Consider the following 26,458-nt stretch of genomic DNA (forward strand, 5'->3'; position numbering starts at 1 on the left):
TTGACATAACCGAATAACCAAACCGAAAAAAGCCAAACCGAATAGAGAAAAACCAAACCAAACCAAATTTATTTTGGATCGGATTGGGTTACACTTTTACAAAACCAAAAACCGAAAATCCAAACCGAATAGTGTAAAACCAAACCAAAAAACCGAATGCACACCCCTACCGGTAATTGAAATAAAGGGCTATAGAAAAATAGATTAACATATTGTAGTTAAATTAAGAAATGGACGAATATCAACAGTTATATTAAATATTGGTAATGATGATATATAGCTTTATCACAACTCATTCAAAATCATAATATAAAGATGTCATTAAAATGCTAATTTTCTTCATTAATCTAAAAAGAGAAGACTTCTACTTTTTTGGATACACTAATATCAGAAAAATGCAGAAGATAATCTAGATAGAACATCATGAAAAATAAGATGCAATTATCATGAATGAAGAAGGAAAAGATTTTGAGTTTTATTACTCAAATTTTTAACTCCGTGCCTAGTCAAATTAACTCATATAAATTGAGATGCAGAGACTACCTAATATTTAATAGCATGCGTTAAAAATGAGCAAATAACACAAATCCCACTAGTTTAGGGCTTAATTTCATGTCTTCCCTTTAATATTTTCGGAATTACCTTCTGTACCACATTTACTTTGCCAAATACATGTATCTGGCACACTCAAATACATGTATCTCAGATATATACGATCAAATTAGGTGTAATTTATTTTAAATACACCATACTTAAACGTGATTCACATGTATTTGGGATACACTGAATCTCTCGCTAGTCTCTCTCCCTATGTAACTGTATTTCAGAATTTTTTGGTATCAGAGATACATATATCTAGTATCAAAAGATACACGTTGATTCTCTCGCTCGTCTCTCGATCTATGTATATGCATTTTAGAATGTATGATGTATCTAGTATCAAATATACATATATAAGACTTGAAATCTAAAGAAATGGTGTTATCTGACTTAAAATATGCTACAAAATTATTAATTAGTGAGATAATATTGAATAATTTCAAACTATAGGATATATTAATATTTATGGTAAGAATATTTGTGTAATTATATAGTTTTTTCCCCCTTAAAAATGGTTATTTACCAATTTTATCCAGCTCCAACTCTCAATAAGGTTTTGGGCCACAACATTAATGGGCCGAAAAGGTTCAATTTTCTTTCAAAAATAGCCTTTTAATTTTTATTTTTTCATTATATATACTGTATATTTTTATTTTGGCGCCATTTAACAGCTTCTCCAGCAAGTTTATGCCTTCCCTTGACATGATTCAAGGAGAAAGATGAGAACTTCCATGGTTCAAAATCCGGGCGTCAAATCGGTACATTACCTTCTACACTGCCAATATATTTTTAATTTTTTTTAAAAAAAATAATTCGGTGTCGGAATTGATGTTTTATTTCTGAAAATGTTTGTCTAGAGTTGTTGAAACTTGTATAGGTATAAAAATTTGGTGAATTCTAGTATAGTATTTCAAATTAGATATGAAAATGCTTTGCTTTTTTGGGAAATCATTTTCTAGAGTCTGGTTAGGTATACAAGTTTTGGAGCTCAGTTGGTTCGCTACCTGAAATTTCAATTGATAAAGGTTCAATTTTTCATCTTGTAATCCCCTCACCATTTCCCCGATGTATAATTTTATTTTATTTTAAAGAAAGGTATATAGGTTTGTGACATCTGATAATAGTACACTGTGTAAAATAAGGCATGGAGATAGACTCTGACACATTTTTCGGATATTAGGGATTGATATTGATGTGCAAATATTGTTTGAAAGTAAGTGATATAGAGTAAGAGTTTGGATATATTTCTACCCATGAGTGAACGAAGTCATTTTTCCAGTTTTACTTGGAGATAAGATAGCCAAATATAAGGAATTTTTCTCAATCGGACAAAAAAGAAGAAAGAATGGGTGTGTTTGGTAGGAAGGAAAATGTTTTCCACGGAAAATGAGTTCTTAGAAAATGTTTTCTTGGAAAATAAGTGGGTTTCTTACTTATTTTCTAGTGTTTGGTAAGTAAGCAAGAAAATATTATCCCAAGAGCATTTATATGTTATATAGCAAAACACTATGGTGGCAGGATGTGAAGCGGAGTTGGGGTGAGGGGGTGGGGTGGGGGTGATGGTCTACGGGTGAGGGTCGAGGGGAGTTGGATGGGCGGGGATGAGACCATAAACTTGGGATGTCACTTATGCAACTTGTTTTCCCTATTCCCATTAGAGAAGTCATTTTCCTCACTTTTAAGGAACTTGTTTTCCTAGAGAAAATATTTTCCAAACATTTTGGCCAGCCAATCATGGGAAAATTGAAAAACATTTTTTGAACAGCATCTTCCTCCATACCAAACACACCCTAATCCCTATTTTACTAAGGAAATGCCAGCTTATCTGGACTTTCTGGTTTTCGAGAGCTTGAGTTGGAGCTGCACTCAAGGATGTGGTCTAGTGATACTGCATTGAGAACCATAAGGTTTCAAGTTCAAATCCCGGTAGATGCAAAAGCACTAGGTGATTTTTTCTCATTTGGCTAAGCTTTGATGAACAGAGTTACTATATCCAGTGAAATTAGTTGAGGTGACGTGAGCTAAGCATGAACACCATGGTTATAAAAACAAAAGGGATTGAATTGGAGCTTCTTTAATTTATGATTTGTTCATTTCTTTAGGATGTTCATGAATCTTAGGTCTATTCCCCTGGCTATGCGCTTTAACAATACTAAACCCATCAGGTTACTGAATATTCGTAATGCAACTCTAACTGTGTCCAACTTTTTTACGATTCATAACAGTGTCTTTCAGCCGTTCAATTAGTTTGTGTACATCAATGTGAAAGATAGTCGAGCACATTTCTACAGAGTTTCAAAAATATTGTATTGTTTTCAGGTTGGAAACTTCAGTACTAGATTCTCTTTGCCATCCTTTCTAAAACGTGTTAAGAAGTTGACAGATAGTCAAAAGGATTCCATAAGTAGGACTGGATTTGGAAATTTGCTCCTCATTCAAACTCAAATGCTTTCCAAAAACCTATTAGTTGAATTGATGGAAAGATGGGATTACGAGAAACATGCTTTTGTACTTCCTCCAGGCGAGATAACCATTTCTCTCCTGGATGTTGCGTTAATTTTGGGATTACGAGTGACAGGAAATCCTGTTCTTTTACGAGAAGATACACCTTTCTTAGATCTAGAAAGAGAATATAATGTTGCCCTGTGGAATAGAAAAATCACGGTTGCATCATTAGAGCAAAGACTTGATTCCCTTGCTGAGACCAACAATGAAGATTTTGTGAGGTCTTTCTTGTTATACATGTTTGGAACTTTTCTGTTTCCAAATACAAATGGCAAAATTGATTCTCGCTATGTATATCTTCTCCGAGATATTGATAAAGTGAACAGTTTTGCTTGGGGAGCAGCTGTTCTTGCAGATGTATTTCACTGGTTGTGCAGGAGAAAGAAGGAAAAATTACAATATGTTGGAGGTTGTCTTATTTTTCTTCAAGTAAGTTTAACAATCTCTAATCTTTATTTTAATTACCTCAACTAATTTGTGTGTTACCTATGTAACAACTCTTTTGACGACAAGTATTTTATGACAAATGATACATTGTATCCACTCTATTAACTCCAAACAGAAACCTCAAGTTTTTACTGTTATTTGAATAGATATGGTGCTATGAACACATTGACATTGCTCGTCCACGTTTACTGAACTACCGCTCTACGTTACCCCGTATCTGCAATTGGGAAACTACTAAATCTCATCATAGACAATGGTTCACAACAAAATTCAAAGAACTAGAGACTAATCAGGTAATAAGATTTACAACAGTTTCTGTTCCACTTTGTCTGATCTGAATTTATTTTCTGTCTTTTTCGGTCGTGAGAAAATTGTGTCTTTGTTATCTTGGGAAGTCTTGATGAGCCATAGAACTTTCCTTGGTTAATTTGGAATTGATATATTAAGCAAAATGAATCATTCTTTTGAGCATATGCCTACTTGGCTATAATTCTGAAAGCAAGAAAGAGAGAAATTAAACAGACCCTCTGGTCTACTTTTCGTGTTGCTTGGGTTCACAGACAGCAGTAAATAAAAGAAAAGTTAGGAATATGAAGTTGAGGCTTTCTGATATTTCTTCTTCAGTGTTGTTTCTCTTTCTTTCCCTTTCCTTATATATGTACATTTTCCTTCTGTTGTTGTCTTCTTATCTTCCATTCATAGCTTCTCAAATTAAACATACCAAAGCTTTGCATTCTCATCAATATCAAACAATGATTCCGGAAGCATAAAGAATTGTATTATGCTTCGGAAAATTGACTTCTAGTCACTCTCGCTCTCTCTCCAGATAATTTGGAGCCTTGAACTGACTTCTGATGAGTCCAATAGCGACATAATCAAAGAGTTGATAGTGGCAGAAAAGAGAACATGGTTTGACCTGAACACACAATCTTCAGTGGATACTCCGCCTCATATTGTAAGTCTTCCTTCCTCTTTTGCCATATTTGAGCTTCAAGCTCTTTTAACCAAATAAGTTACTATAGTGATCCAATCTTTGCCAGTTTAGTTAACTTTTTGTAGATTAACTCCTTTCAATTAATAGGACCATACTGTGAAAAGTGGATATCAGTCGATGGGTCATTTGATCGTTCACCTGGAAGCTGAATCAGAGAGTGAAAGTAACAGACCAGCATACGGAATGCAAAATATTTCTTCTGATGCAGTTAGTTTGCGTGAAACTGTATCAGGATCTTCTGCATGTCACTATTTGGATAAAGAAAAAGAACTGACAGAGCATTCACAAGCTTCAGGAGCAAATGTGGCTATATTAATCAGTAGTGATGTGAGCTGATAATCTTTTATGTTTCTTGCTTATATATTTGGTTTTTTTGAATATGACTAAATGCATGGGATGTTAACGTCTGTTTACGCAGGACGATTGGGAGGATGATCTGCAGAAGAAAAGCCAGACTCTAGAAGAGCAGATAGTTCAACTAAAGAACAAAATTGGTGACTTGACAAGAGAGAACAAGATTCTGAAAATCCAACTATTCTCGAGTCTAAAGTTTGAAGAGCAGAACAAGAAACTAATGGATGAAATTGAAAATCTGCGACAAGAAAACCAAGAACTGAGTGAATCAACCAACTGTCTCGTGACTCGATTAGAAAAACTTGTGGTTGATGAGATCACAGATACATTAGATAATGAGAGCATAGAGAACAATCTTTGAAACAAACCTAAAAGAGTCTATTCAGATGAATTTGACATATTTATTATTGGAGCTATGTACTGATCAAAATGTAAATACAAGTGCAATTCATACAGATATCTTTCCAGCTTACATATGGCCATAGAGATGAGAACTCTAGTGTTGGAAAAATAAGAATTAGCGCAACTACTGATAGAGAAGTTCCATATATTGATTTATAGGATGTAGCTCTGCTGGTGATTTTACTTGACTGCAGTTCTTGAATTGTCTCTCTTTTTAGTTGGAAGTAGCATTTCCTACATATTACTACACAAGATGAAAACATACAATTGTGTCAAAATTTGAAGAAATTTACACATCATAACTACCTAAGGTATACATTCTTCTCCGAAGGGAACTCTACCATCAAACAATGATGGTAAACATGCACAACAAGAAGAAAACCCGAACCATATACACCAAAACACCATTACTACTTCCTTGTGGAACAAAATGCAGCATGTGTTCAGAAGCAGTATCAACTAATAATTTAACAAGGAATACTTCAATCTCAAAACAATTCTCCCCTTTTCGACACCAAGTTTTCCACCTGTTACTAACCAGTGGCCAGGAGGATCTTGAGGCCCCTTACTCATCTCAGTCATGTCAACAAACTTGGCCAACTTATTGCCTATAATATTCTCCCCTATAACAGAACTTGCATCGCCAATGTTATTCTCACAATTGACCTTTTTGTTCGACTTATCATTCGGGGTATGGTCCCACAGTGATCTTCGTATAGTGCATCCTGGTAGCCTTGAATACAGAAGCTTCATATACAACACATTTCTTGATCCAAAGTCCCAGACCCCAAGCTGTGCTCCTGTCACTATGTACACACCAGAGTGATCATCACCTATAAAAGTTTCAGGACACTCGATTGGTGCAGTACTAACATGAGAAAAGTTCTTCCATTTCACTGGCTCAAACCACCTACTATCTTGCTCTTCAGGGCCCTGCCACTTTGGAGCGCCAATTGCTACATGAGCGTCCCAACATGGCAGAAGGATCTTTGGAAGGTTAGTCAGATGTTGAAGATAGATGCATAATCGATTTGACTTGGAACCTTCAAGAGTTAGTCGCATGCCAGTCACAGGCTTACGCCCCACTGACACCTGTAGTAAAACAAAATTGGCTCAGAACATTGATAATTTAGTAAATGGGATAAGAGAGCCTAGGATGCATTAAAATAAGTCTATCAGATGAAGATACATATAGGTTTGCACTAGCAAAATCAGTCCAAAGTGAGGGAAACATTAATAGCTAAAAATGTATCGACTTTCATTATGTTCTAGTCCTTGACTTCAAAATTATTCTAAGCTTATATCATAAATTACAGTTCTTTTAATCTAAGTGGAATAAGAAAATCAGTAATAGGTATCACACTGAATTAAATCGACTAAAAATGAAGCAAACCTAATGGACCCTTAGGTTGTAACACTAGGACTAACATTGATTAATGATTGATAGCTTTGTTGGAGCCTGGAGAGGTAAGCTTAGGTCTGACAAACTTACAGGACAAAACTTATTATTTTCTCCATCAGTATAAATTAAATTAATATTTGATAAAAACTCTATTTCCAAATTCAGAAATCGGCATACTTGTTCTTGGCTAACATAGAGCTTTTGTCCCATCATGCTGAACTGCAGATGCGGGCAAACAGGTTCCTTCCGTTGTTGGCCTGGAAATCTGTCCTGTACAGGGGCCCATACCCTTGGGACCTGAAACTCTAGGAAATATCTCAGCTCTTCAATTTGAGGCTTGTCTGCAAGCAATCATAAAACTAGAGTCATTTGTTGACATTTTGAATCAAAGAAATATCAAAACTTTGATAAAGAATATTACTTTTTACAATAACCAAGATACTTACATTCGAGATAAAGACCTATAGCACGCTCCAAATGCTCCTTGCCTTTCATTCCTTCAAGCAGAAGAGTTATAGGGTAGAATGACATCTCAATGACATCTGGAGAAGATCTGACAGTTTTTGCCCATTGGCTGTGGCTTTGTTCCAGATCATCTCCTCCTCTTCTTCTAAAAATGACCGTGACATCCTGCATCAAATACATTGAAAGGAAAGAACCAGATTCACACCACTGTCTGTCATTACTGGCAAGAGATCAGAAAAATCAAGTTTTACAGATGTTTAAGAGCAATCAAGAAACTGGTCGGTCTTACAAAATAAAATCATGAATCTGCTTTAACCAAAAAAAAAAACGATACCAAAACTTAGCAACAAACCTAATGTGAAGAAATTTAACACTAATAAGACCTAGTATTGACACTTAAATGCTTTACATTGTGTTTTGATGTAATAATGGAAGACAGATGCATTCCATAGGACAAATATATGGGTCACTTCCCCAGTGAAGAAAATTCTTGTTTAGAAAATTCGTGCAACAGAAATGGAAAACCAAAAATCAAGAAAATAATGAGCAATGGAACTGGTTACATAAAAGGTTCCAATTCAACAAATCTGCTACTTCCAATATGGCAACACGATGAAGTATGTAAATAGGATTTTTCCATCATCACAGTCCTGAAAAAATGCTGGTCAGTATGATGTTTTATGGATTTTAGGTGTGGAGTGACGGCAGGATGATGACTGAGAGCTTCTAGTACCGATATGAGTAGTGCGCTTGTCCGAATATGTTCTCACACGGCTGGAAGGGGCGCACGCCAAGTTAGATAGAGCAAAGGAGGGTCCTGTCAAGTCGGTCCGCTAATGCCTAATCTTCCTATTTATAAGTCACAGCCTACTTCGACATTTCCAATTTGCCATAGAGGAACTGCTTCCTACGTCTGTGGTCGTTGCAGCTAAATGGAGGAAGGAGGAGGGCCAGGTGGCGGACATCAAATGGATTGGAATTTGAAAGCAAAGCAAGGGATAGCAATTGCTTCTCCGTGAAGAGAGAGAGGAGAATTGTGATAGATCAGACGATTGGCTGGTCAAGGCAGCATATCAGTATACATGTGGTAGCTTTTGAACAAATACAACCTTCAGGAATAAACCGTAAATTATGATTTTGCATCATGGTCAACTGACCAAGGTACACCTATGGCAAGAAATCATATTGGAGAACATAATACTAATCTCTTGACACAATTTGATGGGTCCACAGATTAAGAACTAATTTGATTTACAAATTTGGTAACAGAAAGATGTAAAAACTAAAATTGTCTTTTACAAGTAATTTTGACTGAAAAAGCAATTGTAAATGAATTTGAACTGTTAAAGCTTTGGAATTGTATAGAACATATTATTATTTCATAACTTTCAAGCATCTTGGTAGTTACGAACTCCAAAAACATGACATCCTCTACATAAATGGAGTTGGACGCAATATCTAAAAGTTTGTGGCACTATAACATGACAAAAACAATTACATGAAAAATCAATTATTAAGAGGAACAAGGGTCCTTCCTTCTTGACATTCAAATGAGCATTAGGTTCTATGACATATCTCTTGAGAATGACCCATCAGTAGTAGAAAAGATCACACATAACTGTTGCACCTATTCAAAAAACAATAAAAACCAGAAGAAAAGAAAAGAAATGCCACAAACCTCTTTGCCGTTTCCAGCAATATATGGAGCATTAGTGGGCTGGGGAAATATCCCTTGGCTATTGAATATTGACGGATCGCTAGACTGCACAATTAAATTGAGGAAAGGGATTGGGATATTTGTGGATAAAGAAGACATCAGAAGACAAAAGACAAGTACTTTATTTGAAAGGAAACAGTCTAAAACAACGGTTTTCGTAAAATAACAGACAAAATAAAGGAATAAAATATAAAGTTTGAAAACAAAGAAAATAACGGAACTAGCCTTGTCCTTGTATTTCAATAAACCTGAACTTGTAAGGTTTTCTGTGCTGGAGAACCTCTGATTTCCAATATCATGAACATAACTTTTTATTTCCATTGTGGAAAGAGGTGATGAAAGGTGCTGTTTAACATAAATTACATCTTTACCACCAATAGTTACAGATGTAATTATGTGAGTCCCAAAATTTTCAATGAAGCTGTAAGAGACAAGCAACCCTTGTTAGCGAACAATAGAGGTTCTAAAACTTAATTAACATGTCAACTATATAAGCAAATTTCCCTTGTCGAAAGAAAACTAATGAAAAATTCTAACCTTGCTAATGCGGGTGGGTCCCATGATGCTGGGACAGCTCTTTTAACACTTTCCTGTAATACTAACGGTGAGTTCATAAGTTGAAGCCTAGCAAGTGGTATGAAATATCCATCCATACAAAGTGTCTTTGTAGTGGTAGCATCAAAATGCTTTGCACCAGTGAAACTGAATGCTACATTAAAGCTACCAAGAGGAGCATGGCCTGGAATACTACCCTTTCTGTTAAAATATTCCACCATCTGCAGTCAAAAGCAGCACTAGAATAAGTAATAAAAGAAAACTATTTATTAAATAAATTAGGAAAAGAAAAGATTAACCAAATGTAGAGAAACTTGCACAAGCATTAGAGAACATAAATTCATGAAGATCCTTTTCGAGAACACGGATGAACAAAGACATGGAAGACATCAGTCTGAACTACTCTGTTTTGCACTCCAAAACATGCTTGCCTCATGGATGGCATCACTGAATTTGCACTCCAAATGCTCTGTTTTGGTCCTGCTCAACCTGAACCCTTTAGACTCTAGAGTTTGTTTTCCCCTTTCCAACCTAGCATTAACTCCACTACATGTCTCATCTATCAGTATAATGTCATCCACATATAACATACACCGAGGCACCTCGTCTTGAATATACCGCATCAATTTATCCACCACTAAGGCAAACAGGAACGGGCTAAGAACTAATCCCTAGTGCAACCCCATCTCAGCTGGTCCGATCTCCTCCCAACATTCTCACCCGAGTTTTGGCTCCATCATACGTGTACCTTATATGTAAGCTATTGGTACACCTCTAACCTCCCGGCATCGCCAAAGGACTTCCCTCAAGACTTTGTAGTAAGCCACCATATGTAAGTCCCTCTTATTTTCTCGAAATTTCTCTACCAGTCTCCTCACAGGATGGATGGCTTTTTTAGTCGATCGTCAAGTCATGAATTCGAACTAGTTCTCGGAGATGGACACACCTCTACTTACCCTCACTTTCACTACTCTCTCCCAAACTTTCATTGTGTGGCTTAGCAGCTTGAAACCCCTGTAATTGTTGGAGTTTTGGATATCACCCTTGTTCTTGTACAACATAACCATTTTACTCCACCTCCATTTTCGGGTATTTTAACTGTTGTAAAAATGACATTAACCAAACCAGTTAACCACTCCATACCCACCCTATCTGCACTTTTTCAAAATTCTATCGGGATCTCATTTGGTTCGGTTGCTCTTCCCTTGCTCATCTTATTAATAGCACTCTGAACCTCCTCAACCATAATACACCTACAATACCCAAAATATCGAATCTTGGAGTACTCCGAATCTCCCAACACAGTGTCTTTGTCCCCTACTTAATTCAATAATTCGTGGATGTAAGCTTGCCATCTTCGCTAATTGAGGGTCTCTTCCACTAACAACTTGTCTTCCTATCCTTGATGCACTTCACATGATCCAGGTCTCTAGCCTTCATCTCTCTTGCCTTTGCGAGCCTGTACAATTTCTTATCTCCACATTTGTCCCCTAGTTCAACATAGATCGTTCAAAAGTTGTCATCTTTGATATTGTAAACGCTAACTTAGCCTTCATTTTTGTAGCCTTATAAGCTACTGTAACCCAAGGCTAGAAGAAATGAGAAAAAATCACCTAGCATTTTTGTCTCTACTGGGATTTGAACCTGAGATCTCATGGTGCTCCACCAGTGGCGGAGCTACAGTGTCCCGAATGTGTCCAATTGGACACCCTTCGTCGAAAAATTATACCGTATATATAAGTAAAATACTACTTGCAACGGTTAAATCTAGTACATTGGCCCTCCTAAATACATCAAGATGCTACGGCACAGCGGTGTGAGGCTCTCTTGCTCACACTCTAAGCGTGGGTTTGAATCCCCACACCTGCATTTCATAATCGTTTTTAATAGAACACTCCTATTTTATTATTACTCTAAGTTATTAACTTGTTTCTTTAATTGTCTAAGCTAATTAAATTACATTCTTAATTAGAAATCTAGGTTTAGTAGCTAATTGAATTTTCGATGAATTTGACTTTTTATTTCTTTTCATTAAAATTTGAAATAAAACTGAAATGTAATTATTTAATTTAAAGTTAATAAACAAATTCTAAACTATTTCTATAAAGCTGCTAAAAGCGAACAAACGAACACGTCGTTTGATTTTGCTTCCATTATTCATGTCTTGTTATTGTTGTCATCACCATAGATTAGTGAAAGCTTGAAACAATAAAAATGNTTTTTTTTTTTTTTTGCTTTGTTTGTTTCCTTTATATTCCTCCCCAGACCCCACCTAGTGGGATTCCACTGGGTTGTTGTTGTTGTTGTTTCCTTTATATTAAATTAAGCACAAATATTATGCAGTTTGGATTTTTAAATTCTGGAACATTTATTTGTAAAAAAAAAGTAATATTAATATTACATAGTTCAATTTTAATTTTTTCAATGCATCCATTCATCGAAATTTTTTTTGCTTATGTAATACTTGGACACCCTTCGTGAAATTTCTATCTTCGTCACTGTGCTCCACTTACTTCATCGACCACAAGACCATACCCTTGAGTGCCTTCCTGCCTTCTATTTTCATTAGCACTTATATACATAGTTATTACTAGGAATGTCAAAAACTTAAGCCAGCATCCGGATACTTGCAGGGCTTTTATTCAGTGGCATGAGCCCACATATAATGTGTGAGTTAGACATACATCACAAGTTAGAGAACCTAGGACAAATGTTTGGTACTTAGGTAAAGAACGGTAGAAGGTATCAACCGAGCTTCAAACCGTGTGCCAACTGGTCCTCAGGGATTACACAACAACAATAACATACCATACCTAGTGGAATCCACAAAGTGGGGTCTGGTGAGAGTATAGTGTACGCAGACCTTACCCCTACCTCTCAAGAGTAGAGAGGTTCTTTCCGATAGAAGCAATCCAGCTACAGACAAAAACAGCATATAGTAACAGAACACAAACTACATCCTCGGGGATTACACGGCTATAAAAAACATCCTGATACTTGTAGAAAGCATCACTAGATTGACATAAAACAATACAATCAACAATTCTATAATTTAACAAATCAAACACAGAGCACCTAAAAAAAGTGAACTAGAGCAGACATACCTCATTATAATTGCAAACACTAGAGCCATCACGACCGCCGGGCTCCTGAAAGTTCTTAATATCCCTTGAAACATTAGGCAAGACTAGGTTATCATATAAAGAAAGATCCCTTGTATGGTCTTCATCAATCTCTACAACCCTAGACCCAGCCACCCCTTTACAGTAAAGCAATCTTGTATCATAATTCACATCAAAACCCCTTCCTAACGCCTGCGCCGCATTTAAAGCAGTATGAAAAGCTGCTGCGTTTTCTTCCATTACATCCCAAAAAAACTCCAATCTAAAGGTCAATCCAACGCCAACCCAAAAACCCAAATTCAATTTGAATCAAAAGGGGTACTTTAAGAAGTCCAAAAAAGTAAAAAGATTGAATCTTTTTCAGATCAGATAGTCAAGAACCAAAACCCCCAAATTGTAATCTTATGAAATCAGAAAAATCAAGATTATGAGAGTCAACAAAAGTAAATCAGATTCTTGGAAGTTTGACTGAGAAAAAGATTTACCCAAAAAATGGTGAAGAAGCAGATGTTGAATCTACCAAAGAAGATTTTGTGATAGGCTCAATCCAATGGCTTTCTATTACAGTGTATGTACATTTTTCATTGTATGTATCTAACCATTGTTGACTCTTCAAGACATTTTTTTACTCTATTTCTATTTGGTTATTAGGGAAATTCACACGTGGCTTATACACATGAAGTTATTGGTTTGACTAATATGAAATTAGGATAAAATATAATATTGAAAAAATTATGTGGCTTAGAAAACTTTTTTACTCATTATACTTAGAATTTTATAGCAAATTGTGATTTCTCAATGAAAGTCTCATTTCCAAGATAATATTAATGATGATAGGTTAAGTTGGACAGAACACGAGTGGTCTAGGAATTAGGACACGGGAGGATAGTGGTGTTATAGCGAAAAGTCGTCGGCTGAGAAAGCAAACCGACCACCGGAAAATGATTAGAAAGCTCGTTCCTTATTCTTTTTTTGTGTGTTGATCGTCTTTTTTTCTCTTATATAAACATGTGAATTTTTTTTATGTTGCAAAATCATCGTTATTAGTAAAGAATATATTTGTTAAGTGTATCTAATCTGAAATTTTAAATAACGTTTGAAATTGAGAGTATACATATATATTCAAAGATATTTTTTCTACTGTTGATACAAGCGTATTGTCATGGTAACCTTCTTGCTTAGCCGGAAAACACTATCTCCGATGAACTTTTCTTCTCTTCTTTATTATGGAGTCGCACACATTGATCATTATGTGACACAATAACTTTATTTATCATGGTATTTCAGTGTATCACAGTGAATTCTCATAAAATACAAGTGTCATATAACGAAATATAGTGATATACAAATGTATGTGTATGTGTCTTCACTATTTTTTTTATTTTATGAGAGAGAATACATATATATTGAGTGAACACATACAATTTATCAATGATTATATGCCTTGTTATAACTAAATTAACTGAACGTATACAACCTATACAAGTGGGTAACATTGAACAATAGTCATAAATGAATACAAGAGACATTAGAGCGAATAACTACATTTGATAACAATTGAAATGATAGAGTAAATGAATATACCTGAAACTAAAGCAAATAAATACAAGTGATACAAACGGATATAATTGATATAGTACAACGAACGAATATAAGTGATACAAACTGATAATAATTAATACAATAGAACGAAATAATACAAATGATACAACCATTAGAGATGAAAGATACAACTGATACAAGCGAGTAACAATTATAACTATCTTGAATACATTCCTACTAAGCGAACAAATACAACTACTAAACCAAAAAATAGCTACAAATGATAAATAAGCAAACTATAGCTACTAATGATAATTATGCTCCAAACTATAATTGTTTAGGAAATTTTCCCGAAAATATTTCCTATCAGTAACTTCTCAATTTCTAAGCTTTGAACTGAAAAATGTAAGAATTATTATTGTTATTTCTTACTTATGACCCAAGTTTACTTGTAGCCCAAGTAATACCATAAATAATATTTAATGAATAATAGATCTCGTCCGTATATTGGTTATTTGATGGAACTACTAGATTAAGTCTTAACCTCTATAAATTGGTCCTCCCTCCACCTATTAGTGTTATCACATATTGATGGTTGTGGTAACATAAAGTTAGGACAAGGAGGTAGAAACCAATTTACGACTAACTCTTCCACTTTTTTCTGTGATGATGGCTTCTGCATCAGGTATGTGACCTAACGGTGTAAGATTATCGTGTTCAAGATCCTAATATTATATACTAAAGTATCAAATCTTACATGTGACATCCGAGCCTGGATTGTTTGACGAATAATCTTCGTATATCTTCTGCAACTAATTCAAATAAGAATTTTTTTTTATCACGGGCATCATCCAAACATCACATTAGGTGTAACTCTGTAATACACAATATGTTAATTAAAGTTCTTCAAACAAACTTTGACCACAAGAAAGGAAATACAACGCTACCTTATATGCCTTAATTTCTTTTAGTCAATTATTTTGGTTTGATTAATTTAAATACAATAAAATATTTTATATATTAGCGATATTTGGTCAAAGTTCCTGTACCATGCCATCTTGATCGTTTAATGAATATATTGTGGCTACCATCTATAGTTTTTTGACAAATCAAATTATATTTGAATTTATCATCAAAATTTTTAGCGTAATTTTGTGCTTGAATATTTAAGATGTTTGGACTTTTAAGTTAATCTTCCCAAATGTAATTATTATGTTTTGTTTTTTAAATGTCCAATAAATTAATTAAAGTGGTCGTTACACTAAGCAATAAATAATATATGTACTTTGTGAAAATAGTTTGTTAGTCACTAAAGTGGCCAAACTAGATAAATTAACGTCTTCACATTTAGAACGAATACAAGTGATACAAGTCGATAATAATTAATACAATAGAACGAAATAATACAAATGATACAACCATTAGAGATGAAAGATACAACTGATACAAGCGAGTAACAATTATAACTATCTTGAATACATTCCTACTAAGCGAACAAATACAACTACTAAACCAAAAAATAGCTACAAATGATAAATAAGCAAACTATAGCTACTAATGATAATTATGCTCCAAACTATAATTGTTTAGGAAATTTTCCCGAAAATAACTTCTCAATTCCTAAGCTTTGAACTGAAAAACTCTAATTAAAAATTCAGGACCTTGTCAAAACTTAATGAAATATAATTTAGTAGGAAACTTGTGAATTTATTACTCTCTGTCCACTTTTATTTGTTGTTGCGCTTTTCGAAAGTCAATTTGACTAATTTTCAAAGTTAAATTAGATTACATCATTCGATATTTTAAGCAAAAATTTAGATATACAAAAATTGTACGAAAAGTACTATAATTACAACTTTTTGCATATCAATATCATGAAAAAATACATCGTAAAATGTTAGTCAATTTTTTTATAGTTGAACTCTAAAAAGAAAACTATGACAATTTAAAAGTGAACGGAGCTAATAGTATTAGTATATTTTGGATGTAAAAGTTCATTTTTATGTTCAATATTTAGTAATCATAACTTAATTTGAGCTCTCATTTAAACCATAAATTTGCATGATTTAATTGCAGTTAAATTCAAGTTATACTATTACTAATAATTATTACTTATATTTTTTATCTAATCAGTTTGTATAAATTTAAACTTTTTGTTAAGACTACACAAAACACACACAAAAAAAAGTAAATTAAAATAGTCTATTTGAATTAGGCTCCGTCAACTCGATGCCTAGACCTAATGAGAGATTATTATCAATTTTTAACACTAAAAAAGTATACAAAACATTTTCCAGTTGACTATAATATATTCTTAATAAATACATATAAACTCTCCAAAATACAATTTACCTTTTTATTTAAAGAGTTAAATTTTGCAACCAAAAATATCAAAAGCACGACTACAATATAATTTAAAAGAAGAATAATTACTCGAAAAAAGAAGAAGAAAGAGTGTTATCCTGACAAGAAAATAATGTTTTAGATCTTAAAACACAACTAGGTGACTCAATTGGTTTAGAGGGTGACTGTCCACACGAATTATCTGAATTGCTCACCCCTCAATATCTTTTGAATTGGGCCGAACCTGTCACATAAGACTAGCATACTTGCCTAATGCTGTTTCTATTATAAGGAAAAGTTGATATTTGTTAGATAAATTGTTAAGCATAGTGAGCAGTAATGTCCAAGTCATGTACCCAAAAATTAATTTGAACTCATTAATCCTGCAAATTCTTATACACACAGGGCACAAAACAATGATTTTTTATTTTTTGAGTCAAATAATAGTAGTTAGCTCTTGGGAATGTTCCTAGGTGGGATGATTTAGTTGACGAAGAAGAGCAAGTTTCACCTTCTCTTTTGAATAACAAATTAAGTCCACGAGCTTTAGAATTTGTGCCTAAAAGTGTGATTACAAAGAAAATAAATCAAAGGCATTAGCATCAGGATTTAGTCCCACTAATGCTTATGTTATTGATATGGGCGATGATTTTTTATGAGGATGAGGAAGATAATATGTTGGACGTATGCTTTGATAAAGTGGCTAGGAATTGGGATATATCTCACTAGGCATCAAAGAAGTGGAAGCAAAAAAACAAAAACAAAAAGAAGACACAGGGTAGGCCATACAGTTGGGATGGTAAAGTAATTGGGGAGTTTATTCCAAGGCAACTACGATGCGAATGACAAAGCAAAATCATATGACTTTGTAGATTTTTTAATAAGTTGAGTGACTTTATTGCCGTAAAAATTCACTTGTATTCAAATTCGAAACACGTGATTACTTCTTCTTTTGAAAGAGTTAATACAAATTATGTTGGAGAGATATTTATGCCATTGGATTCAATTATTATTATCTTGCTTTTATTTGCTCATCTGCAACAATGGCCTACCAAATTAAATGTGATTCTTTATTCAAATTATTGTGTGTCTGAATTATTATTTTTATTCAAATTCATTGTGTACGAATTATCTCTTTCTTTCAGCAAAAGAAGACTTTTTTGAGAAGAAGATTTTGTGAAGGAGCAAACGCAACATGGCCGATCCTGTAATTGGTGCTACTGTTCAAGTTTTGCTTGATAAGTTGCTTTCTCTCACTATTGAGGAATTCAGTAGCTCAAGGGACTGCAACAAAGATCTCGAAATGTTGACACAAAATGTATCCTTGATCCAAGCTTTCACTCATGATGCCGAAAGACGACAAGTTGAGAATCTGTCTGTGAAACTATGGCTCAACATGCTTGAGAGAGCTGCTGAAAATGCTGAAAATGTATTTGACAGATTCAGGTATGAATCTCTCAAACGACAAGTGAAGATCCGAAACAATCCAAAGAGAAAGGTCAGTGATTTCTTTTCTCATACTGCTTTTAAGAACAAAATGTCTCGAAAAATCAACAACATTAATGAGGAGTTGAGGTCTATCAATAAGGTAGCCAAAACCCTTGGGCTCCAAGCACTCATGGTTCCTCCTCGGAAAATACTGCCAATTCGAGAAACAGATTCCATAGTAGTTGCTTCGTATGTTGTTGGCAGAGACAACGATGCTGCTGAAATAAAGAGGAAGATGTTGAACATTAGAGATGATGTTGTTCTGTGCACCATTCCCATAGTGGGCATGGGGGGTTTAGGGAAAACAACTGTGGCCAAGAGAATTTTCAATGATGAACAGATCGAAAAACAATTTGAAAAGAGAGAATGGTTGTGTATACCTGAAATGACAGAAATTAAGAGCTTTCTTAAACTGATCCTCGAATCATTGACAGAGAGGAAAGTTGAGGTCCTGAGCAGAGATATAATAGTCAAGAAGCTCCGAGATGAACTGGCAGGAAGAAAGTATTTACTTGTCCTGGATGATTTGTGGCGTGTTGACTCTACATTGTGGGACGAGTTTGTGGACACCTTGCGAGGAATAAATACATCCCAAGGAAACTTCATTCTCGTTACTACTCGTATGGAATTGGTGGCGTCCACAGTAGCAGCAGCAGGTCCTCATATGTTGGAAAAATTAGCAGAAGATCATTGTTGGTCCATTTTCAAACAAAGAGCATTTGTTGATGGGAAAATTCCAGAGGAAATAGTGAGCATGGAGAAAAGGATTGTTGAGATGTGTCAAGGTCTACCATTGGCGGCTAGTGTGCTGGGAGGCCTCTTACGCAGTAAGGAAAAACATGAATGGAAGGCAATTCTTGATGGCAACCCCCTTGTTGCAGGTGAAAATGATAAAGGAGAAAAGAGCATAAAGAAAATCCTAAAACTCAGCTATGATTATCTACCATCTCCACAACTGAAAAAATGCTTTGCTTACTTTGCAATGTTTCCAAAAGATTTTGAGTTTGAAAAGGAACAACTTATCCAACTCTGGATGGCAGAAGGCTTTCTCCATCCATGTCAAGAGACCACTGTGATGGAAGACGTTGGGCACAGGTTTTTTCAAATCTTGTTGCAAAATTCCTTGCTACAAGATGTTGAGTTTGATGAGCACAACAATATAACACATTGTAAGATGCATGATCTTGTGCATGATTTGGCTGGAGATATCTTAAAATCTAAACTATTTGATCCGAAGGGCAACGATGGAGAAAAACTTTCTCAAGTTCGATACTTTGGATGTGAGTTACCAGGGGATCAAATAGATAAGATATATGAGCCAGAACGTTTGTGCACACTGTTTTGGAGAAACAATTATATATTGGAAGATATATTGTGCTTTAAGCTCTTGAGAGTTTTAGATTTGTCCAGTTCAGGAATCAACGAGTTGTCGGCCAAAATCGGGAAGCTGATATACTTGAGATATCTTGATCTCTCGAACACTGGGATCACAGCCTTGCCCAACTCCATTTGCGAGCTCTATAATTTGCAAACACTTAGAGTCGATGAATGCTACTCACTCGAGGAACTTCCATATGAGATGGGAAATATGATAAGTTTGAGACACATATATTACACTTCTGTTGACAAAAGTACTTAGCATTGGGGAGGACACTGTATTCACAATGAACATTTTCAGATGCCACTTAATATGGGGCAATTGACTAGTCTTCAAACCCTCAAGTTTTTCAAGGTAGGTTTAGAGAAAGGTCGTCAAATAGAAGAATTAGGTCATTTGAAAAACCTAAGAGGTGAATTGAGGATCGATGGTCTCCAATTGGTCTGTGATAAAGAAGAGGCTCGTACAGCATATTTACAGGAGAAACCAAATATCTGCAAGCTGGCATATTTATGGTCCCATGATGAATCAGAAGGCTGTGAGATCAATGATGAGCATGTGTTGGATGGTCTTCAACCGCATCCTAACTTGAAAACCTTAGCAGTAGTGAACTATTTAGGGACTAAATTTCCTTCATGGTTCAGTGAAGAGTCTCTACCAAATTTGGTCAAGTTGAAATTAAGTGGTAGCAAAAGGTGCAAAGAAATTCCATTCCTTTGCCAACTGAAATTCCTTCGGCATCTTGAGCTGGTAGGATTCCATGAGTTGGAATGCATTGGACCTGCTTTATATGGTGTTGAGATTAGCAATATTGGATCAAACAGCATTGTCCAAGTGTTCCCGTCATTGAAAGAACTAGTATTGGAGGATATGCGTAGCCTTATTGAGTGGAAGGGAGATGAAGTGGGAGTAAGAATGTCTCCGGGGCTTGAGAAGTTGCGGATTATAGACTGTCCATTGTTAAAAAGTATTCCGAATCAATTTGAAATCCTCCGTCAATTAGAAATTAGAGGAGTTGACAGTGAAATGCCATTGTTGAACTTGTGCAGCAACTTGACATCTCTTGTGTTTCTTGCTGTTAGTAATGTGAAAGAGCTCACTTGTCTTCCAGATGAGATGCTACGTAACAACATTTCTCTTCAACATATATTGGTTTCCGACTGCCGAAAGTTTCGTGAATTGCCCCAAAGCTTGTACAATCTCCGTTCTCTTAAGAGATTAGGGATTGACAGCTGCACCAATTTCAGTTCTCTTCCTGTTCCCAGTGGAGACAATTATTTGACTTCCCTCCAAATTTTTCAGTTATCGGATTGTGATGGATTGGTCAGTATACCAATTGGAATGCTAGATCAATGCCGGTCTCTAGAGTGTTTGGTTGTCAGCTGCTGTAACAACTTGGTTTCATTCCCTTTACATGTGTGGGAAATGCCTTCCATTTCATATATGAAAATATCACAATGTCCCAAATTGATTAGTGTTCCCGAAGTGGGCCTTCACCGTCTCACTGGGTTATGTAGATTGGAAATTGGTCCTTTCTCAGAGATGGTGGATTTTGATGCATTCCAATTGATTTTTAATGGCATTCAGCAGTTGTTGTCCCTTCGTGCTCTGGAGGTGAACGGACGTGGGCACTGGGATTCTCTGCCCTATCAGATTATGCAACTCTCTGACCTAAGAGAGATCATAATAGCTGATTTCGGAATTGAGGCTCTTCCTCCTAGACTTGACAACCTTACTTCTCTTGAAATATTTCAACTAGAGAGCTGCAAACGGCTGCAACATGTGGACTTCTCATATGCCATGCCCAAATTATGGTATTTGGCGATCTATGATTGTCCATTGTTAGAAGCTCTGTCGGATAGGCTCGGCAACCTTGTTTCTTTGGATTACTTATATTTAGGGCACTGCGAAAAACTAGAGCATCTGCCATCCCGAGATGCCATGCGACGCCTCACTAAATTATGGAACCTGGTAATTGAAGGCTGCCCGAAGTTAGAAGAAAGTTGCACCAACTCCCAGTGGTCCAAGATTTCCCATATTCCAAGAATTAAAGTAGGTGGGAGGATAATTAAGGAAAAACGTAAGTCTTGGTTTCTCTTTCACTTTCTGAGTCACATTTTTAATTAGAATATTATTTTCCACGAGTTCCTTTAAAGAAGTTCTGTAAGTAATTTAATATGTTTTCCTGATATTATTTTGACATAAAAAAGCATCTGTGCTATGCTTTCAGCATTCTGCATGTCCACTTGAACTGAATTGTTCTTCTTCTTATTCTTCAAGTATTTAATCATGAAATTTATGTTTGACTTTTCGTTATAGGTTACTAGTTCAAAGGTTATGCTAGAACGTCGATGTGGTAAATCAAGCCAAATCCCTTGAGTTGCAGGCAATTACGTTTGGTAAATTTTCATTTAGAATTTACAGGCACTTTGTAATCTACTAGTTTCTATCTTTCTATTTGTTGGAAACCAATTTTCGGAGGTCTATGCTGATGATTACAACATTACCTTCCTGACAGAAAAGTTTAATCATGAAAATTTATGATTCTGCTCATAGGTTACTAGGTACAAGGTCATGGTAGAACGTCGTTGTGGTATATCAAATCAAAATCCATGGGCAGAATCATGTTAGGTATTTTAATTTAGTTGTTAAGAGGAATGCTATAACAAGTTTGTAAAGTTCTTTTTTACAGTCCTTTTCTCTCATGAAACAATTTTAATGTTTAACGGGACTTGTTGTGTTTCACAGAGGGGCCACCACTGTTATTTTGTATGAAGAATAATCTTCAACTGTAGACTCATTATGGGACACTTTCATGAGTATTTGGGTACGTTTCTGCAATTTTATTTGATGAATAAATTCTGATATCTATTCTCATCGAGACTTGGTATTTAACTTTCTATGAAATTGTGGAACTGTTAGAATGTAAGCTGTTTTATCCAGCGCTTCATTCTTTACATATTCAGTGTTTTACTTTCTCACAGTATTAATGTCTGACCATCCCCTCTCCCAACCGGTACGAAATAAGAAGAATCTCAGTATTTGTCATATCTATTCAGGTTCTATGATGAAGATAATGGAAGTATTGGATGGTCGGTGCCACTGAAATCTTGTTAATGCTTATGAGGTATTCATGACTTGCAGCTCAAATAATTCTCTCTGATGGTGCTACATTTAGTTAGTTTCCATGGATGCATGTGACTTCACTGTCATGCCAACCACGTCTTATTCTCCAAGATTTCTTTGGATAAGTCAATTGCTCATTCTCTTCAAGTATAGAGAAGCATTTGATTGGCATAACATTGGCTTCTTATTGGTGCAACACTAGAGGTAACAGAACCATTTCTCACAGAAAGACACTTACATAAGCTTTGACGCAAGACAAATTTCCTTTTGGACTGAAATGTGACTTCTACTGATAGTAGAAGCTTCTTCAGTTTCCGTTGACTGTCGTTAACAATATTTCCTTTTTCCTGTTTAATATTCAGGGGACAGATTGCGACATTTTGCTTCAGTGGTGACTGTGGTTGCACGAAGCTTGAAAGTTCAAGGTAAGTTAGCTACTGTCCATAAAAAGATTGCAAATGATGGCTTTTTAGATCAATATTTTTTCTCTGGAATGGTTTTTCTTTTCCCCGAAATGCTACTTTCAAATTATCTCGTTTACTTTTTCTTAGTAAATTGATAACTCTCAAGGAACAATACCAAGTCTCATATATGGTAGAAATGTATATAAGTTTCTTAATAGACTCATAAGAGAATAATCTTTAGAATAGTTTCACCTCACAGGACAATTTCTCCGTTCATTAAAACTTCCGCTAATGAAGGACTTTAACAAAGATAGTTGTCATGAATATTTAACAAAGATAGTTGTATATGAATATTCATCTTAAACAGGTTTTCCTCTCTCATTATTTTTAGTGGTTACTTGTAATGATCTGCTTCTCCATTCTCCAAGGAGGAAACATGTGCCAAAACTGACTTTTTATCATTTCCCGTGTTTCAGATTCATGTTTGAAACACCAGCATGGGCCTCGTCGAAATGCTACTTGTGTTAGATGTGTTTCAGTGTCATGATTGGCAAGGGAAATTGCATGTGGCGGAAATTGGAGGGGAAATACTATTTACTTGTATGACTAAGATTTGTACAAATAGAGTTCATTTTTCTAGCAAACATTTTGAACTTTAATACTTAGCTGCTGCATCATTGCCTAGTTGATAGCTTCTGTAATGTACATCTTCTTATTCTAAGTGGGAAGCTCCTAACCTCAAAGTTGGATTATTATTTTGCCCTTATTTTACCCTAAAATAAATTAAATATTAAGTAATAGTTATATATAAATTCATGCATCAAATAAGATCTTAAAGCAATCATATATTCATGTACTAATTAAATGCGGGCTATTGAAGAGTCTATCAAAGACGCTCACACAACATTATTTATATTCCCTTCTTTCATTCAAGTTTGTGATCATCTTGCATTCTGTATTAGGTTAGTCTTCATCAGTTGTAAAATTTCATTACCAATTTATAATTATAAGAATTCTTATTGATTTTTTTATTAGTATTCTTTAAAATTTCATGCATATTAATCTTCTTTTTGTAAAATTTCATGCATATTAATTCTATATTTTTGTATTCTTTCTTTAGGATAGAAATATAATAAAGCTAATCCTAATTTATATTTACAATTAATTATTTTGAGGGTAAGCATGTTAAATTCCATAGAATATTTTCACAATTAGACCCGTAAAAGAGTAAGTCTTTGATAAACATTAATAGTTATGCCATCTTCTTTATTTGATAATCATTTATCTTTTTAAAACAACATATTTGTATTTTTTTCCTTTTTAAATGTAATCTCAAATGTTTAGAAAATTCATGCACTTAACTATTACATACAAGAATTAGTGCAAAAGTAAAAATAAAATAAAAATTAATGTAAAGTAAAAATATGACTAAATGTTACATTAAATTTTATTGTATTACAATTCATACTTAATTTTTTATATATAGATCCTTTAATATATAGTTCAAGAAATATAGTGTATCTGTATTTTTTATATATTCTTGCTTTCTTTTCTGTTTTTTATTTTATTTTATGATTTTAGTTTTTTTTATACATATGAAACATTTTATCTATAGCAAGTCAACTTCTAACAACATGTAATTCAATCAATATCGACTTCTAACAAAATGTAATTCAGTCAATATGACAATACTTTTGTCTATATATTTTAATGTGATGTCTTTTATTATGGATGTCATGTTTTTATTTACTTTTCTTTCTTTTTCGTTTGAACTTGTAATTTTTTCTATAAATTTGATGTTACACAACCTAGACATTTTGTAATATTTTTCTTTATACGTATCTTTTTTATAGCCAATTTCTTTTTTTGATTATTAAAACTTACGTTTAGTAATTAAAATATATTAATTCCTCTGATATAATAAAAAGGTTTATTTTTCATGAAGCATTGAAAATACCAAACCTCCAACATCTGAAACGAGATTTCCATGCTATATTTTGTGAAGAGTTATATTCTTATTTCAAACTTACATACAAAAGGACTTAGCTTTGAACTTAATGATGAATTTATGTACGCTCCACTATAATTATATAAATTAATTTTTCTAGTGTCAATTAGGGGACAAACATGCAACACACTTTCCCGGAACTAGTATACACTAAAAGTGGGAAGAATGTGTCACAACCCAAAAATGGACGTGATGGCACTCGTCTTAACCCACCAAGACAAGTCATCCTAAAACTCAACCATTACAATAAAATGCGGAAATTTTATAATAAACTCAAATATACCCTCAAAATCTGGTTGTCACGTGTACAAGCCTGTAAAGTATTACAATTGAATCAAAAGAAAAATACAAGTCTCATATGACATTGTTTCTAGAGTAGAACAAGATCATAAACAGGAGTAAGAAGGATCGCTGAGAAGACAAACAACTACCTCACAAATCCCCCAGAAGCCTCGGAAAAGAAGAGAATAACAAGTACCACAAAAATCCAGGCTCGTAACCTACAAAAATTTGTAGAAGCAAGGGGTGAGTACCAAACCACACGGTACTCAGCAAGTAAACCTCTAAGCACGAGCTAAGGGGATAGAATACAAGTACTCCTTACACCCCAACCGAACCTTCACAATTACAATCTGTATAAAATCAGCCGAACCTACCAGTTCACAATTTACAAAGCACATAGCTCAACACAACACTCTAACAATTTCATATCCTCAACAACAACATTCTAACAATTGTATATCTTCAACAACAAGCTCAATATTCATCAGTCACAAGTTCCATAGAAAGGCACTCACAAGATCAGCAACATACAAGATCAAGTTCACCAATAATCAAGAAGTGCAATGCAATGAAATGCAATGTCAAGTATAGTGATGCATGTCTGACCTAATGATACACACCTGCTGTCTCTCAGTCCGGGACCCATGGGGGACATATCTGTCCATGCATCCATCGCGGCGCGCGATACGACCCTCGATAATAGTAACCATCGCGGCGCGCGATACGTCCCTCGAAATATAGTATCCGTCGCGGCGCGCACGTCCCTCGAATTATAGTATCCATCGCGGTGCGCGATACGTCCCTCGAAATGGTACATCATCTTTATTTTCTTATTCTTTCTCAATGCACATAACACTTGTCACAACCATGTCTCAGAACAATGCAAATGACATGTTCACACAAATAATGAGGAGATGACCATTTTCATAACATTGCACAATTCACAACAAGACAATCAGGATATAACATCAACAATGATTCAACAAGCCTTTCAAATAATTGTCAACACATCACACAAACAATTGATCACATTGTCTTTTATTATCCCTTTCTCATCATTAGAATTAATCAATGTGGACAAGTCAACCCATCACTAAGTCTCATTACTCTAAACACATATTACAAGGAAATACATGAATTCCATACACTTAACAAGGGTTTAGAAATCCACTTGCCTCAAATAGTCGAACAATCACTCCAGGACTTGAGCCTTCCCTTTTGTTGAACTTCCAAATCAATACAATCTATTCAAATAAATAATCACAATAAGCTTTCGAAACTAACAACACCCATATACTATGTGTCTAGTCTAAACCCAAAAACA

At 34.8% G+C, this 26,458-nt stretch overlaps 3 protein-coding genes and 1 long non-coding RNA gene across 6 annotated transcripts in view; 3 read left to right on the forward strand and 1 right to left on the reverse strand.

The window, feature by feature from the left end:
• Positions 1 to 1,277: 1,277 nt before the first annotated feature.
• LOC125864719 (uncharacterized) lies at positions 1,278 to 5,288 on the forward strand. Its single transcript, XM_049544772.1, has 6 exons — positions 1,278 to 1,358; positions 2,920 to 3,534; positions 3,699 to 3,845; positions 4,379 to 4,507; positions 4,634 to 4,873; positions 4,965 to 5,288. Exons 1-6 carry the CDS (start codon positions 1,320 to 1,322, stop codon positions 5,259 to 5,261), a joined length of 1,467 nt encoding a protein of 488 aa, XP_049400729.1. The 5' UTR covers positions 1,278 to 1,319; the 3' UTR covers positions 5,262 to 5,288.
• A 396-nt stretch (positions 5,289 to 5,684) lies between these two features.
• LOC125864718 (MACPF domain-containing protein CAD1-like) lies at positions 5,685 to 13,168 on the reverse strand. Of its 2 annotated transcripts, XM_049544771.1 has the most exons (7): positions 12,546 to 13,168; positions 9,424 to 9,662; positions 9,112 to 9,307; positions 8,848 to 8,931; positions 7,151 to 7,334; positions 6,882 to 7,045; positions 5,685 to 6,394 (listed from the first exon to the last, which is right to left on the reverse strand). In XM_049544771.1, the coding sequence occupies exons 1-7, from the start codon at positions 12,801 to 12,803 to the stop codon at positions 5,762 to 5,764; spliced, it is 1,758 nt and encodes a 585-aa protein (XP_049400728.1). In that variant the 5' UTR covers positions 12,804 to 13,168; the 3' UTR covers positions 5,685 to 5,761. The 2 variants fall into 2 exon arrangements, with proteins under 2 accessions (XP_049400728.1, XP_049400727.1); XM_049544770.1 differs by having other exon boundaries at positions 8,848 to 9,307; positions 12,546 to 13,114.
• Positions 13,169 to 17,530: 4,362 nt separating this feature from the next.
• The window catches only part of LOC125865606 (putative disease resistance protein RGA4), a 39,927-nt gene continuing 30,999 nt past the window's right edge, over positions 17,531 to 26,458 (forward strand). For both annotated transcript variants that reach the window (XM_049545809.1, XM_049545808.1), the window contains exon 1: positions 17,531 to 19,031. In XM_049545809.1, coding sequence (XP_049401766.1) covers positions 17,644 to 19,031 — 1,388 coding nt within the window. In that variant the 5' untranslated portion in view covers positions 17,531 to 17,643. The remainder of the gene's footprint in view (positions 19,032 to 26,458) is intronic.
• Positions 22,061 to 23,610, forward strand: LOC125865608 (uncharacterized). Its single transcript, XR_007446367.1, has 4 exons — positions 22,061 to 22,141; positions 22,374 to 22,644; positions 22,803 to 22,865; positions 23,321 to 23,610. It is a non-coding gene; the product is annotated as an uncharacterized LOC125865608 (long non-coding RNA).

Source organism: Solanum stenotomum, chromosome 5 (genome assembly GCF_019186545.1).
Source record: "Solanum stenotomum isolate F172 chromosome 5, ASM1918654v1, whole genome shotgun sequence".
In the NCBI taxonomy this organism is placed as follows: Eukaryota; Viridiplantae; Streptophyta; class Magnoliopsida; order Solanales; family Solanaceae; genus Solanum; species Solanum stenotomum.

Coding starts and splice junctions, on each gene's coding strand:
- LOC125864719 (XM_049544772.1), top strand. CDS start 1,320: ATGAGAACTTCCATGGTTCAAAATCCGGGCGTCAAATCG. Junction 3,846..4,378: donor AAGAACTAGAGACTAATCAG/GTAATAAGATTT, acceptor CTCTCTCTCCAG/ATAATTTGGAGCCTTGAACT. Junction 4,874..4,964: donor CTATATTAATCAGTAGTGAT/GTGAGCTGATAA, acceptor CTGTTTACGCAG/GACGATTGGGAGGATGATCT.
- LOC125864718 (XM_049544770.1), bottom strand. CDS start 12,803: ATGGAAGAAAACGCAGCAGCTTTTCATACTGCTTTAAATGCGGCGCAG. Junction 9,663..12,545: donor GTGTTTGCAATTATAATGAG/GTATGTCTGCTC, acceptor TTTTGACTGCAG/ATGGTGGAATATTTTAACAG. Junction 9,308..9,423: donor GACCCACCCGCATTAGCAAG/GTTAGAATTTTT, acceptor TGTCTCTTACAG/CTTCATTGAAAATTTTGGGA.